Consider the following 15,069-nt stretch of genomic DNA (forward strand, 5'->3'; position numbering starts at 1 on the left):
AGATCAGACAAGGGATTCATGGAGGTACTGTTTAGTGGGGTTGAGGTACAGCTCAGTTTTGAAACTCTGAAGTCTTGAATTGTCTTTCAGCCACTCGGCTGGGTTTGATGCCCCTACCTCCCCAACCAGTGGTTTACTGTCAGTTTGTATGGTGGGTTTGTAATATAGTAAAAAGCAAGCTGGGTGAGCAAACTGCTTGGTGTAATGCCAAGTGTTCTCTGTAATTGAGGTCATTAAATAAATATTGCTATCTCCCACCTAATAATTACCTCTTCAATTAACTTCTGATTAGAGAACTGGCTTTATACAATTGTGAAGAATGTAATGCGATTAAAAACAATGGTATTGATTGTTACAAGTTTTGGTATTTTTAAACTTACGTCCTTTAATGACTTTCAGCTGAATTGCCTCTGGAAGATTTACTGAAGATGTATGAAGGTGCCTTTGCAGAAAATTTTCACTGGCCCCAGCCGAAGCCTGACAGTGAAGAGGATAGCAGTGAGGAAGGTAAATTACTTTTTGTCTAGAAGAAGTTGTACTGACTTACAAGGTGAAATAAATTGATTGGCTCTTCAGGTCTCTGTTAAAAGACATTTTATACTAGGGGAAAACAAATACTGAGTGAATCACATTTAAAATGTTTTTTATTTTTTTAAGTGAAGAAGAATGGTATGTACAAGAATGAAGGGAAAGTACAGTGGCTTTCTTGCTAAGCATTTGGAATGATCATTAGAAAAATGAGATTTATTCCTGTTATTACTAAATATATTTGGATAATGGTCTGTGAAGAATTTCTTCTTTTTTCTTTTTTTTCACTTCTCAGTTTATGAAAAGAGGGTAGCGTTTGCCTATCTTAAAGTCAAGATGTGTGAGATTCTCAGGAACAATAGTGAGTCATAGAAGAGCCTCTCTACACTGAGTTAAACAGCACGCTTCATAGCTAGCCATTATTACACAGTTATCTGTTCTGTGTTGGAGTGATGATAGAATTACATATTTGAGGATAGGTTTTCAGTAGTATGAGAGGACCTCCCTAGAAGCTGTGAGAAGCTAACGGTCATGTTAGCCTAGCTAGCATGAACATCCAGAACATGTACGGGATCCTGAGCTTAGGCTGGTTTCATTTTAGCTTGATTAGCTTGAAGATCGTGGAATTGTTTTTAGAAGTTAGCTGCCTCCTTTTGGACCCCGGTCTGAATTCTAGCCATCTCAATTCCTTTGTGTAACCGATACTTAAGTTTATTTTAAATGCCAATGTAATTTTTGTCTCTCATAGAAATGGAAGACCGTATCTCTGATAGGGAAAGTCCTCAGAAAGAAGTTGTCCTCATAGACTCCCTTCTCAGCATTGACCAGTACAAGGGTATAGACAGATCAAGTCCTCCAAAGAAGCATATGCGAGACATATCAGAAGTTGCTGCTGCAGCAGAAATGCTGTTACCTAAAGGCAGCTCTAGGATAACAACAGCGGTAAGACTCCCTATTGTCCGCTACTGTGTGTGCTTACTTTTACACAAAGAATGCTTTTTTTCATGATTTCACAGATTTTAGCAACAAATCACAGTAAATATTTTCTAGTTACTGAACTGCAGAATGGTTATGCTTTATGATGTGCTCTGTGAATTTAACTCTGGGAGAAAAGTATCAAATCATTCACGTTACAGGTAAAATACAATACTCCATCGCTACTGTATGGGCCTCTCAGAGAATATCAAAAGATTGGGCTGGATTGGTTAGCAAAGCTGTACAGGAAGAATCTCAACGGCATTCTGGCAGATGAGGCTGGGCTTGGCAAAACGGTACAAATTATCGCCTTTTTTGCCCACTTGGCTTGTAATGAAGGTAAGTTCATTTGCCTAACAATTTTAGACAGGCACTGGCCCAGCACTATCTTTGTGAATTGTAGCCTAGGGTCACATTTTTTTCTGCGGAACCATATCAGACTTTATTTAATGCACAGAGTAAGATTATATCAGAAAAACTTTCTCAGGTTATGTGACATAGGGGCGCCTTCTTATCAAGTATACTGTTCGATCAATCGGCTGTTACCTTCTAGGTGATAAAATTCTTCTGAAGCCTAGTTTATTAGTATAAAAAAGGCTTACACGTTGTTTAATGACCAGGTGGCCACAGATAGTTAAATTTAAGGAGTAAATATGAACAATAAATATATAAGACAAGTGTATATTATATATAAATATATAAGACAAGTGTGTCTTGTATATTATCTCAGATATTACTAATAGTGGTGTTGTAGTCAGGATGGTTTAAGAATATAAGTAAGGCAAAGCTTGTTGTGGAGGTACTATCTCTTATTCAAGCAGTTGATGTAGTTGAGGGAAAAATAGCTATTAGGTGCACAAGGGGTACTTGAGGTCTGAAAAATAATAAAGAATAGATTAGTCATTAAAATGCCTCTGTTGTTACTGGATCTCACTTTTAATGATGAATTCAGTGCACTGCACTTAAAAAATCAGAGGAGAATATAAGCCACATGAATTGTCAGGAGTCTCTTTCTACTGTTAACTGCTATGTTTCCCCTTCTGTAGGTAATTGGGGCCCTCACCTTGTTGTTGTACGGAGCTGTAACATACTGAAATGGGAGCTGGAATTGAAACGCTGGTGCCCAGGGTTGAAAATACTTCTCTACTTTGGCAGCCAAAGGGAACTTAGGGCAAAAAGACAGGTACTGTATTTCGTGACTCTCACACTGTTGCATTTTAGAAGGCAAGACTCTTCTTTAACCTGCATTTATCTATATGTTCCTTACATCCTGGTGGGATATGAGAAGTTTTTAACTCCACGAGTTGGTTTACAAAGAGTTTCACACCTAACAGTTCTAGATTTTCAAAGGCATTTTTGGAACTCCCTTGGTATTGAGCAGTACATGCAATACTTGACCTGCTTTCTGAACTGACTATAATTCAAAGACCAAGACTGCCTTTTACAGTGCTTTGGGTCATAGCATCTTTCTGTTCTTAGTGAAGAAGTAGCTGGTTGTAAGATACTTGAGGGTTCTGCCATAACTTTTGTGCTCATCCTCTTTTTCCTTTTCTGTAGGAATGGGCAGAACCCAACAGCTTCAATGTGTGTATCACTTCCTACAAACAGCTGTTCAAAGGCCACCCAGCATTTATGAAAATGCGATGGAAATACTTAATAGTAGATGAGATGCAACAAATAAAGAACATGACTGAGAAACACTGGGAGGCACTTTTCAGTCTCCGCAGGTACGGAGCAGAGAATTGTTTCCTGCTGGCAGTGGGTTTTTCTCTCTTCATGTCGCACAGTTCTCTCTTTAACACAAAACTGATAAAAAAACCTCTTGATTTCGTCTGCCCAAATTCCTATGCAGCATGCGCCTACAGAGGTGCCTTTAGTTGAAACAATCAGGATTCAGAGACATGCTCAGGATCTTTTTGTTGCCACTATCGTAACACTATAATTCTTCTTTGCTGATACTCTGTGCTCGCAAACAGATCCCCTTGTATGTCCTCATACCCTGCAATGAGGAAGCTAGTTTGGTGGTTAAGATTAAAAAGATGATTTATCCTAGACTTAATTTTATTAGCACTACTTATTTCTCTGACAAACCTAAAGCTACAGTAAACAGTGTTTGAATATTGGTGTCCTTTTAATAACGATACTAGCTAAATGCTATATCAATTAAAAATCTTCTTTTATTATTCACAGCCAGCATCGTTTGCTTCTGATAGACACTCCTTTGCATAACACATTGATGGAGTTGTGGACCATGGTCCATTTTCTGATTCCGGGAATTTCCAGACCTTATCTAGATTTTCCAGTAAAAGCAGCTAATGAGGAGAACCAGGATTATTGCCATAAACTGGTCATCAGGTTACATAGAGTATGTCGTCATTTTTTCTCATCTGTCCTACTACAGTAGTTAAGCTGTTGAGGGGGGTGGGGGGAAGAAATGAAAAGATGTGGTTCTGCTCGAAATTTCTGGCCTGTCTTAGTACTCTTCAGTTCAGACAGAAAGTCCTGCTAAAAAATGCTGAAAGCAAGGGTTTCTGCTACCAGAATAGTAGGGAAATTGCTTTTAAAAAAAGTAATACAAGGCTCAGATTTTGAAGCATAACATGCAGAAATTAAAGAACAAATTAATGCCTATACAGCTGTGTGTGTAGCAATAGGATTGTATATGGCATATGAGGTTTATCACATGAAATGCGTTAGGTGTGAATAGGTTTAGCTACCTGTTGTAAAACTGCATCTTTGAAGTAAGAAAAAATTTTTTCCCCTCAATTATGAAATGTTTCAGATGATTCAGCCATTTATTTTGCGAAGATCAAAGAGAGACGTTGAAAAGCAGCTAACAAAGAAATATGAACATGTGCTAAAGTGTCGTCTTTCTAGTAGACAAAAAGCGATGTATGAAGATGTCATCTTACAACCAGGGTAAGGAGTTAAAACGGTAAATAAAAAATGCTGTCATTTTTGGTGCTTAAGCAAGATGATAAATGATTGTCACGGTTGGAAGTGTTTCAGGTTTTTTTTCTGAAATTTTCCATTATGACCAGTGAATAGAATGTGATTACATTGTAAACTAGAATTATAGGCAAGTGATGCTACGGGCCTGATGAAAAACATGCATTTACCTCTGGAACCTAAAAATCAAGTTGTAATGGTCAGGTTTGCTGCTATTTTGTTTTAAGATTTGTCTCTAATGAGTGATTCTTTATTTCTTAAAGCCCAAAGTGTTTCTCCTCTCACCCACCCATTTACCTGTGCTGTGAGATCAAGTGGTTATTGATAGGTGCAGGGATGAAACAGAAACAAAGCAGGTAGAGGGTAGGGAGCTGGTTGGATCGTATTTGACGGTAAGGTAGCACTGATCCTTAAGTTTCATGTTTCCAAATTTACATTTGGTACAGTGCTACTTAAAATGCTCTAGAAAGACCGAGGTAAAATCTGAGCTTGTTTTAAGACCTTTGCATAACATACTGCATTGCACATTCTCACCTTGCTGATTTAGGGACATCTCCATAAAGCTGTAGTTAAATTAATGCATTTCTGTATAAATTGTTTGGTAGAACCCAAGAAGCCCTCAAAAGTGGACACTTCATCAGTGTCCTGCATGTTCTGATGCAGCTGCAACGGATCTGTAATCACCCTGATCTGATAAACCCCCGGCTTTCAAGTACCTCTTATGTATCAGAAACACTGGAATACAGAACTGCGTCTCTGGTACTGAGTGCCCTAGAAAGGGATATTTGGAAGGTGAGTAGAAAAGTACTTTTTTTCTCTCTTAGTGCCCTTGTAGAATTTCAGTACTTTACATTGTTTTATTATACGTCATAAGTCTACCTGAAGTTTATAAATAGAAGGAATTCACTATTCCATGACTGTGCCTACCAAGCGTGTACTTGCTGCATCTCTTTTTTGTATTAGTAGTTTGAGCTTTTCAAGTGGTTTGTAATCGGTAATTTTTCATCAACTGCTTGGTCAAAGAGAAATTAGCTTTGCTTTCATCATACTCATGTTTGCAGGAATTCTCCAACACTGAAAACGCTCTGGGTAGCACAGTGCTTATTTATGGCACTCCGTAATTTTCTTTCTGCTTTCAGTAGCTAAAGAAGAGCAAGACTTACTCTTTTTCACATAAGAGTAGACGCGGATTCAATGACTAAATTAGTACACTTCTGTCAATCTATTTGAAGTACCGGTATTTGTGTTATCATTAAAGAAGTGATCCCCCTCTTTGAGATAGTCAAAGGAAATAATTGCATTAGAGAGAAGTATGAGTAATGGAGCAGATGAGATTATCTTTTTGGTTGGTCTTATTTCCGTCCTTCATATTTTTCTACTCCTAAATTATATGCGTGCCTTTAGTTTGGCATTTGAGCTCAATAGTTAACAAACACCTTCTAAGAGTTCTACTTAATTCTTTAGAAATTATGGTATATGAAGAATTGTTAAATGTGCCTTGCTTTGATTTCCATAACTGGCTAATGATTTTAATTCTTTTTCTTCTGATGCTGATGCTTAAAATGGTACTGTCAGTTTAAGATGTATTTCCAAGGTTTCTAGACAGTTTTGGCTAATGATTAATAGTTTACTTTTTAAACTTACAGCATTTATTTTCAGTTGAAAAGTAAAATGTAGAAAGTGAATGCGGCATAGAACATAGAGAGGACTTAACTGTTCGGGTCATCACATAAAATAAACCCTATTTTACAATATCCCTAGGAATCAGACCTGTCTCTTTTTGATCTCATTGGAATGGAAAACAAAATGACTCATTATGAAGCACAAATGTTGCCAAAACAAAAGGTTACTAGAAAGTTGATTGAAGAAATCTACAGCTCCCCTCCACCACCGGCTAGGCCCAACCCAGTGAAGCTCAAACCAAGCAGGTAGGTACAACTGTCCTTCTTTTAAGCTAGAATTACAGGAGGAAAGCGTAGTTTTGTTGCTATGTTTACAGAGTTCTGTCTGCATCTCTGGTAATGTGATTCACACAAAACCTCAGACTTGACTTTGCATTCTATTATTCTGTTGCTTTCTTGTTTACCCTTGAAAATAGGGATTCTATTTTAACAGTTTTTTGAGGCATACAATTCCATTCGAAGTTTATTTATGGATTTCCCATAGTTTTTACTTCACCAGCAGATGAATTTTATTCTTGGGGTCCTTGTTTATGGCAAGTGAGTGTTGTTTTGCAAAATTAGCAAGGAGATAATTCTTCAAGACTAAGCTGGTCCTGCAGTGTTAGCTGTGCTTGCAGTGTTATGAGAGACATACAAAGTTTTATAGCAGTAAATTTTTTAAGAGTGTTTCTCTCCTAGTGATCTCAAAGTAAGGTGGAACTGTTTTTCTGATGCAAAGGAGCTGCCTGATGACCTGCCGGCATGTTGATGTGTCTCTGAAAATTATAGGAGAGCCCCATTCTTTTTCCAGATATCGGGCTAGACTCTTTAAGCTGTTTGCTGTAATTCTGATGTATCCTGCATTAAACTGGATGTGTGGCAGTGAAAGTTTTCTTCTTTCCTGGACTTGGCAAAATGACTTTATAGAATGTCCACACCTGAAGTTTGCTGAAGTGATGAGTCTTGCCAACTTCGGCCATTTGCGAGAGAGATTAGCATCTGATGTGATCAGTTTCTACCTTCCTCGGGTGAAAGAGTTTATTTTTAAAGGCCAAACTGTGATCTTCCCATAGATTTTACTTTTCATATTCTTTTCAGGTTGTTTCAACCTGTTCAGTACGGTCAGAAACCTGAGGGCAGGACTGTAGTTTTCCCAAGCACGCAAGTACAACGCACGGTGACCACAGCAACGGTAACTCAACAGGGACAAGTACGAGGAAGATCACCCATAGCTGCGGTGTCTTCAAATCAAGGTAAGAGAGTTAGCGCTAGGTTGGTTACCTTGAACCTCTGCATAGACAATAAAAGTTAGTCTGTTAATAGAACTCCTTTTCACTCTAGCTTAATGGTCTAGAATACTAATGGCTTAAAAATACCAACACGTTAATTGCCAGTAAATTTCCCCACTAGTTTCTACAGTATGATCTGCCAGTATAATGCAAAACTAAGCTTTGTGTAACCTAACTGTTAGCGTATGGAGTAAATATGGCACAGTTGGTATTTCAGCCACATGTAATTACATGTGCTCACATGTAATGTTCTGTCAAAGATGGGAATTTACGGTGCTTTTGTGTATTGATTTAACGTTTAAACGTTATGCTTTCCAAATATATAATGTTGTAAAAATAGGATGGAGTAAAAGGTGCAGATAGAAATCCCAGTCTGTAAGGACAGACCGTTCCTGTAGCCATTTTAATATCCTGTCGGAAGGTTTCTTTTTAATGCAGGTTGTTTAAAAGAGTGGAGTTAAAACCTCTAACAGCTTGCACAAACAACCCTTATTGATTGCAGCCGCAGCAGCACAGTTTCAGACAACTCAGGCTTCCACCAGTGCTCCAAGACACCAGCCCGCAGCGACCTTCACCACAGCAACTAGCACAGCCAACCCTGTGAAACCGCGGGGCCAGACCTCTGCGCAGGCCTCTCAGCTAGGCCAGGCCCAGCCACAGGCCCCCTCGCACACCATCCAACAGAGTGTGCTGCCTCAGAGGCTGGTACTGACCTCTCAGGCCCAGGCACGGTTGCCTAGTAAGTGGCCTCCCCTTTCAAGGTTTCTCCCACCTTTGTACTACAATGAGGTTAAGTTACTAGGCACCCTAAAATGTGTACAGAATCGTTGTTTTTTTTTCACTCTTCTGATTAGCCTTGCTCAGTACGTTGCTTATGACCAAGGAAAATCGAAAATTGGATAAGAAACAATAGAATTGCTGTGGACATACATTAGCGGTGTCAACTTAATCTCCTATTTCTGCATGTTTCTTCTGCTGGCAAGACTTCCTTCAGACCAAATGTTTTAGCTCTATCCTAATTATTCCTTTCATATTAAACACTAATCCATCTGCTAAAGGCCTCTCGCAGAGAGGAACGTCGCAACTGTTAGGCAGAGAAAAGCGATGAGGCTTTGCTTTAAGGTTGTATGTGCACTGCCTATTAGCATGTGTATAGAGTACTGAGCACTGATGTATTAATTTTATCTTTGGGGTAATGCACTGCCTTTACAAAAGCTAAATTTTCACGCCAATATTTTCTCAATATCGTAAAACTTAATGCTTAAATGCCTCTAACAATTCTGCATTTAAATCACAAAAAGCTTGGTCCTTGTCACTTTAAAGCTTTTTGGTTTGTCTAAGTGCAGATAGCTTAATATAAATCATGTTTCATCAGCAAACTTCAGGCCACTTCAAACGTGTATTTACAGTGCCACGTGTGAATATTTTTGTCTCTTCCTTAAACCTTCGTTCGTGCTCTTGAAAAGGCAGTGAAAATCACTTTAATGTCTATACTCGTTCTGTTACAAAGTGTCACATGAGTTTTCAGGTAGCTCTTAACTTTTTTGCTAATGAAAGTGATAACTTCTAAAATGTTGATGTTCTTACCCTTTAAACAATCAGCTTTTTTCCAGTTTGTCCAACAAATATAGAAAGCAATACCTGCTTAACTTCTATATGACACTTTTGATGCACTAAGTATAATTATGCATGGAAGGCGCTTCAGCACCAGTTTACTAACCAAAACTTAGAATTGTGAATATTGAACAACCCGCCTCCCACTTTGTTTTGGGTTTTGGTTTTTTTTAATGCCTGTTTCCCTCCTTAACAGGTGGTGAGGTAGTAAAAATAGCCCAGCTGGCTTCTATAGCAGGAGCACAAGGCAGAATCGCTCAGCCAGAGACCCCTGTAACACTGCAGTTCCAAGGGAACAAGTTCACTTTATCACACAGCCAGCTTCGCCAGCTCACTGCAGGGCAACCCTTGCAGTTACAAGGTACTGATTCCAGAACAGGGAGTTTTCCATTATTTAGAATGCTCGCTTTTTGATATGGGCAGCACGTTCCTTGTTGCTATATGTTAAGGAGATTTTTCCATCCCTATTGCTTGTATTGTTCTGCTCTACCTGTTTTCTGTGTGAGACGGGGATAACAAGGTAGCTCTGTTTTGAAAAATAAATGCCTATCAAATGAAAGACTTGGTTACTTTCTTTCTCTGTGTTTGTATTTCAAGATTTTATTATTGAATTTGTTTTCACATGCGTGGAATACAGCTAAAGTAAGGTGAGGCATAATTTCAGAATAAAATCCCTGATGAGCAGAAACAGGCAAAACTGAGGACGTTCTTGGTTTGTTCTGAAATGGTGTAAATAAGACTTCAAGATCGGTGTGCCTCTGAATTTTGACCCAGCTATTACCCTGTGCCCAAATGCTACAATATATTTTGCCCTGAGATTTCCCTTGCTGGTGGTATGTGTGTTGCCAAATTCAGGAGCAACCTGGAAATCTTGATTCTCTGTGGCCAGCAAAATAAATAAAGGGAACGCTCATTCAGGATTTTTTGGTTGATTGGATTTCATCCGAATTCCATATAAAATGCCTAGATTTAAAATGATACCCCGACAACGTGGATCTCCTCTTTAACTATGAAGACTTAGGTGTTTTCCTCCTATTGGATATTATGGAACTTTAAATCAGATTGGTGTAATGAACTTGTCTGGGAAAATTTAGCATAGTTTGAAACAGTAATGAGCAGTTTGCTGACAGTAGTATCTTTTGCTAGAGAACACTTTTTATTCTCCTCCACTCTATCCAGCCTGATTTTTTTTAAATTTTCCATTGCAGGAAGCGTTCTTCAGATTGTTTCAGCACCTGGTCAGCAGTATTTGAGACCTCAGGGTCCGGTTGTCATGCAGACGGTTTCCCAAGCGGGAACTGTTCAGAACGCTCTGAACGCTTTAGGAAACCAGCATCAAGCAGGTGTCCCAACTTCCACAGCAGTGACACAGCAAGGTGGGTTTTCTAGTCTGAAGAAATATCTCTATCTAAACATTCAATTACTAAAATCACATTGATATCTAACTCCAAATTGTTATAGATCGTAATTCTGTAAGTTGAGTTCAGAAGCAGGTAAACTGTGAGGCAAATCCTTCCGATTTGTGCGTGATGGGTACTGGAGTTTTAGGTAATTTTTTTAGTACAAACTTGGGAGAGCATGAAACTGTATTAAATACATAGATTTTTTTTTTTTCTACCAGTTGTGTCTCAGCTTTTTGTGGGAAGAAGTGAGTTTGAAATACTTTGTTACTTTTTTTCAAAGAAAGATGAGGGTGATTATTTTTTATACTGACAGAGAATGTCCAGCAAGTCTCTCCATTTTTCCACATTGATTTTGCTTTTATCTAGTTTTCTTTGCTTCTCTCTCTAATCAAGCTACTGTCTTCCCTTTCCCTCTGCAAATACTGCTTAGGGGTTTGGTGCCTTGCTGCAAATGTGATCAGTTCCTTGCTTAAAAGCACAATCAAGATGTTGATCAAAAAACAATAGAGAAATTGCTGTCTAGGATGCATTTACAACAAAACAGCAGATTGTTAAATGATGATAAATTCAATGCTAGGAGTTCGTTCCCTGGAAATAGCCATCTGCTGTAATTTTGTCTGGATATAAACCATTTCCTCAAAACAGACTGTTTACGGCTCCCTTTTGATGTATTAATGTGCCCTTGAAGTTCATATTTTGACTCTGAAGAGTAAACATCTCATCATCAAATGGGGAGAGGAAGCTTCAACAGCCTCCCAGTTGTTGGGAGGTAAAGGATTTCTGTCATAGTTTGGAAGATCTGTGGCTCAAATGTAGTTAGAGCTGGAGGGTGAAACGTTACAGGCACTCCTAATATGGCCACAGTTCAGAATGAAAATTGATGTAAGATGTCTACAAAAACTTATGCATCTTACTACTCTCATGACAGTAAAAGAGAGAGCTCCATTAAAAGCACTAATAACTAAAGTATTGTTTCCAATTGATGAAAGAAAACTTTATTATTGTTGCTGTTCATCTTTGGAGGAAGAGGTAAAGCATATTGAAAATACTTATTTTGACTTTCTGAATTTTGGAATTTATTTGGCATTTTATCCATTGCTTTGGGTGACTGGAAACTATAATTGCTGGGCTCACGTGTAGCTGTGTAGTAAAATTGGATTTATACTGGCTATCTGTATTAGCTTGTTCGTAATAAAAATGCGGAAAGGCAAACCTCTGCATACTCCTTGGAGTCTGTTATTCTTAATGTAAGGGCTAGCACCTGCTTGTTAACTTGAATGTAGTTCTTCATGGGTGTATTGACTCGCCACTAAATACCGTTTCACAGTGACTAGCGGAGGGTTGTACTGCTTTTCCAGTACAAATAATCAGTGCTGATGAGCAATGCATTCTGGCTGAGATAAAAACCTATATACCCTATCAAGAACATAACTGCTACACGGTGTCTGTCGTCTGCTGGTACATGAAGGGTATTGCTGTAGTTTCGATTAGTTTACTTGTGTGTAATGTTCTCACAGGTTAGTTAGCTGCCTGGGAAAACATCTGCTAGCAGCTGAATTCACAAGAATGCTACTGTGAGGTTTCATCAATTTGTAGATATACTGAATTGATATGTTTTCTGAAAAATCTTAGATGATTTGTTTGAGATAAATTAGAGCAATCTTCTCCTGATTTAGAGTCTAACTTCTAAATGTTAATACCTATTGCACTATACATGACATTTTGAGTAAACTACGAATGCAGCAGGTCTTTGTGCAAAGCAAAGTAAAATTCCATTGGTCTGTCTTGGATTTTTGTGAAAACAGGTGGTGTAAATATCTGTCAGATATCTGATGTGTAACAAAGTACAAATTTGCAATACCCAATGGACATTTAGACTAAAATTTCTTCTGCAATTATGATGTGTTACAGCTATGAAATGTCTACTTAGTGAAAATAATGAAACCAAATCTTCAGAAGAATAAATATATAAATACAAGGTTTATCCTCAGTTTGTATTCCAGGTAGAAGTGCAGTTACTAATTTGTCATCTGGTGACATGGGAGCAGTGTTAAAACCAGCACCTACACATGGACAATCGCAGGTACTTAATTTTTATTTTCTTATGGAAACACAACTTTTCAGGATTGAGACAAAGCCCATGTAACGGTTGGAAGCTATAATTTACAAAGCTGGAATTAATTAGGAACTTTGATGATTGCAGATGAGGTAAAAAAACCCAACTTTTGTCAGTGTTTCAGGTTGACAGGCCTGATGCATTTTCATCTGTAGTCCATAGTTTAAAATAAATTCTGGTGTATAAAAGCAGCTAACAGCTTTCTTGCGCTTTGATAGCAGACAGGTTCTTAAAACTGTAGTATGTCATAATTATGTAGTAATGCTTAAATAAAGGAATCATAAGATTTTCTGTGTGTTTTGAACACAAAGGCAATTGGGCAAATTTTTATAGGCTTCTAATCTTAACAACTTTTTAGAAAAGATACTCAAGCAACCTATAAAGCATAGGAAAACTGTAATATGTCATAATTATGTAGTAATTATGTACATTATGTAATTATGTACTACATAATTATGTAGTAAATAAAGGAATCATAAGATTTTCTCTGTTTTGCCCAAAGGCAATTGGGCAAATTTTTATAGGCTTCTAATCTTAACAACTTTTTAGAAAAGATACTCAAGCAACCTATAAAGCATAGGGAAACATCAAGTGTATGTTAAACTGTGCAGGAACCTGCACCTTATCAATATTGATGTGTTAATTGAAATTTCCCAAAGATAAATGATACATTTTGTTTTATTTCCAAAACTATGAAAATGTACTCTAAACAAAGCAAGAAATACTAACCTAAGATAGAATTGACTTTTTAATGTGAATTGAATTTAGCTGTAGTCTTCAAATTTTATCCGAAATTTACACCTTTTGTGATTGGTCTAAGTAGTTGTTATAATCTAGGATGTTGGTGGTATAAGGCACGCAGTACTCTGATCCCGATAGCTTCAGCCTGAAGAAACTCAAATTCCTAAGTGATTGTGATGAGCAGCAAATGTTTTTTTCAACTTTTCTTTGCAAAGGAAACATATGAAGAAAAGAACCGGCTTTTGAAGGAGCGCCTGGACAGAATATTTTCTGGCAATGAGCGCCGTTGTTCACGGGCCCCAATGTATGGCAGAGACTTGCTGAGTGTTTGTTCTTTGACTGGGGAAAGAAAGCCCTCTCAGCTGTCTTCCAGTGAAGACAACAGTTGGCGGTGGGCTGGCTTTGTGAACTGTTGCCTTTCTTCAAGTGCCTCTGGAGGCCCAAGTAATCCCTTGCAAGAAATGATCCTGACTTTGGTTCAGCAACAAGAATCTCTAAAGGATGTTGTTAACAGGTAATGTGTGACTCTGCCTTGTAAGCTTTTACCACATTTAGTTATTTCTTAAACGTTCCTTTTCAAAAAAGCTTTAAAACCTTGTTTCTGTTCATGAGCTTGTTTGGTTTAGACTGACTTATTTAGCAGTAAATGATGTGCAGTATGAGCGTAAAAATAACAGTCACTTCCGTTTCTTTTAGGATCTTTATAATAAGAGTTTTCAGTGCCTCATTCCTAATTTCAAGCCCAAATTCAGCTGACCATACTTCAGCTTACATTATTATGCTTTGGATTTACTTCTGAGTAGGTACCTCTTAGAGCCAACCAACGAGAGTTAAGACACAGAGATGTAGGCGGAAGCTAGTTTGGCTAAAGCTGACATTTAGTGGATTGTGTGCAGAGGAATAGCTGCAATTTTCTAGAAACATGAAATGCAGTTAGAAGAACTCAAACTCTTTTGAATTGCTTTTAGTAAGTTTGGTATGATGGGTGTTTCTTGTGTTTGAGCTCTAGTGACTGAGTACAGTGGTCACAGTGCAAACACCTTAGCAGAAGCTATCATCAAAGCAGACAAACCAAACCAAAACAGTAAAGGGAGGTAGAGAATATTAACACTTTGAAGGTATGCAGCACTTACTAAGTCACTTTAACAAAATGGTTAGATAATAGTGTAAAATTACATGGTTGACAGGCTGAAAATTACTGCTGCAGATGATCATTTTGTATGTAGCTTTTTAAACTGGTATTCCCTTGTTTTGATGCTTTTCACAGGGCTCTCTTCGTATTGCCAGCTGCAGTTGCTGCTCCCCCATGTTTATACGTAGCAAATCCTCCCCCTTCATATAGTCACAGATTGAAACTCCTTAAGCACAGTCTTAAGCAGAAGGCAGCTCCTCACTTGCATCAGTTGCAACAGATTACAACTCCTCACTTGCTGCAGTTCCCTGACCTCCGGCTGGTGCAGTATGACTCAGGTAAAGGAGAACATTTGGTGATAATATTTCGGTAATTTCCTGTTTCACAGGAATGGAATGTCTATATAAAATGATTATTTGTTTTCTTGTTTGAAATATAGGAAAATTAGAAGCTCTTGCTGTCCTGCTTCAAAAGTTGAAATCTGAAGGGCGCCGTGTGCTGATTTTGTCACAGATGATTCTGATGTTGGACATACTGGAATTGTTCCTGAATTTCCATTTCCTCACGTTTGTGAGGATTGATGAATATGCTAACCATGAACAGCGGCAGGTAAGTCTGCCCTAACGGTTGTCCACTGGCACAGCAATATATGCTGCTCGGG

General features: G+C 38.1%; 1 protein-coding gene across 1 annotated transcript in view; it reads left to right on the forward strand.

Moving 5' to 3' along the window:
- LOC103926398 (E1A-binding protein p400-like) overlaps nucleotides 1-15,069 on the forward strand; it is a 48,224-nt gene that overhangs the window by 15,656 nt on the left and 17,499 nt on the right. Inside the window, 17 exon segments of the mRNA XM_009335265.1 lie at nucleotides 400-507; nucleotides 1,277-1,470; nucleotides 1,665-1,842; nucleotides 2,550-2,686; nucleotides 3,061-3,230; nucleotides 3,694-3,868; nucleotides 4,286-4,422; nucleotides 5,058-5,244; nucleotides 6,214-6,380; nucleotides 7,212-7,366; nucleotides 7,905-8,141; nucleotides 9,213-9,377; nucleotides 10,225-10,392; nucleotides 12,411-12,502; nucleotides 13,492-13,790; nucleotides 14,544-14,746; nucleotides 14,848-15,017. Coding sequence (XP_009333540.1) covers nucleotides 400-507; nucleotides 1,277-1,470; nucleotides 1,665-1,842; nucleotides 2,550-2,686; nucleotides 3,061-3,230; nucleotides 3,694-3,868; nucleotides 4,286-4,422; nucleotides 5,058-5,244; nucleotides 6,214-6,380; nucleotides 7,212-7,366; nucleotides 7,905-8,141; nucleotides 9,213-9,377; nucleotides 10,225-10,392; nucleotides 12,411-12,502; nucleotides 13,492-13,790; nucleotides 14,544-14,746; nucleotides 14,848-15,017 — 2,942 coding nt within the window.

Source organism: Pygoscelis adeliae, unplaced genomic scaffold (assembly GCF_000699105.1).
Source record: "Pygoscelis adeliae isolate BGI_AS28 unplaced genomic scaffold, ASM69910v1 Scaffold410, whole genome shotgun sequence".
In the NCBI taxonomy this organism is placed as follows: Eukaryota; Metazoa; Chordata; class Aves; order Sphenisciformes; family Spheniscidae; genus Pygoscelis; species Pygoscelis adeliae.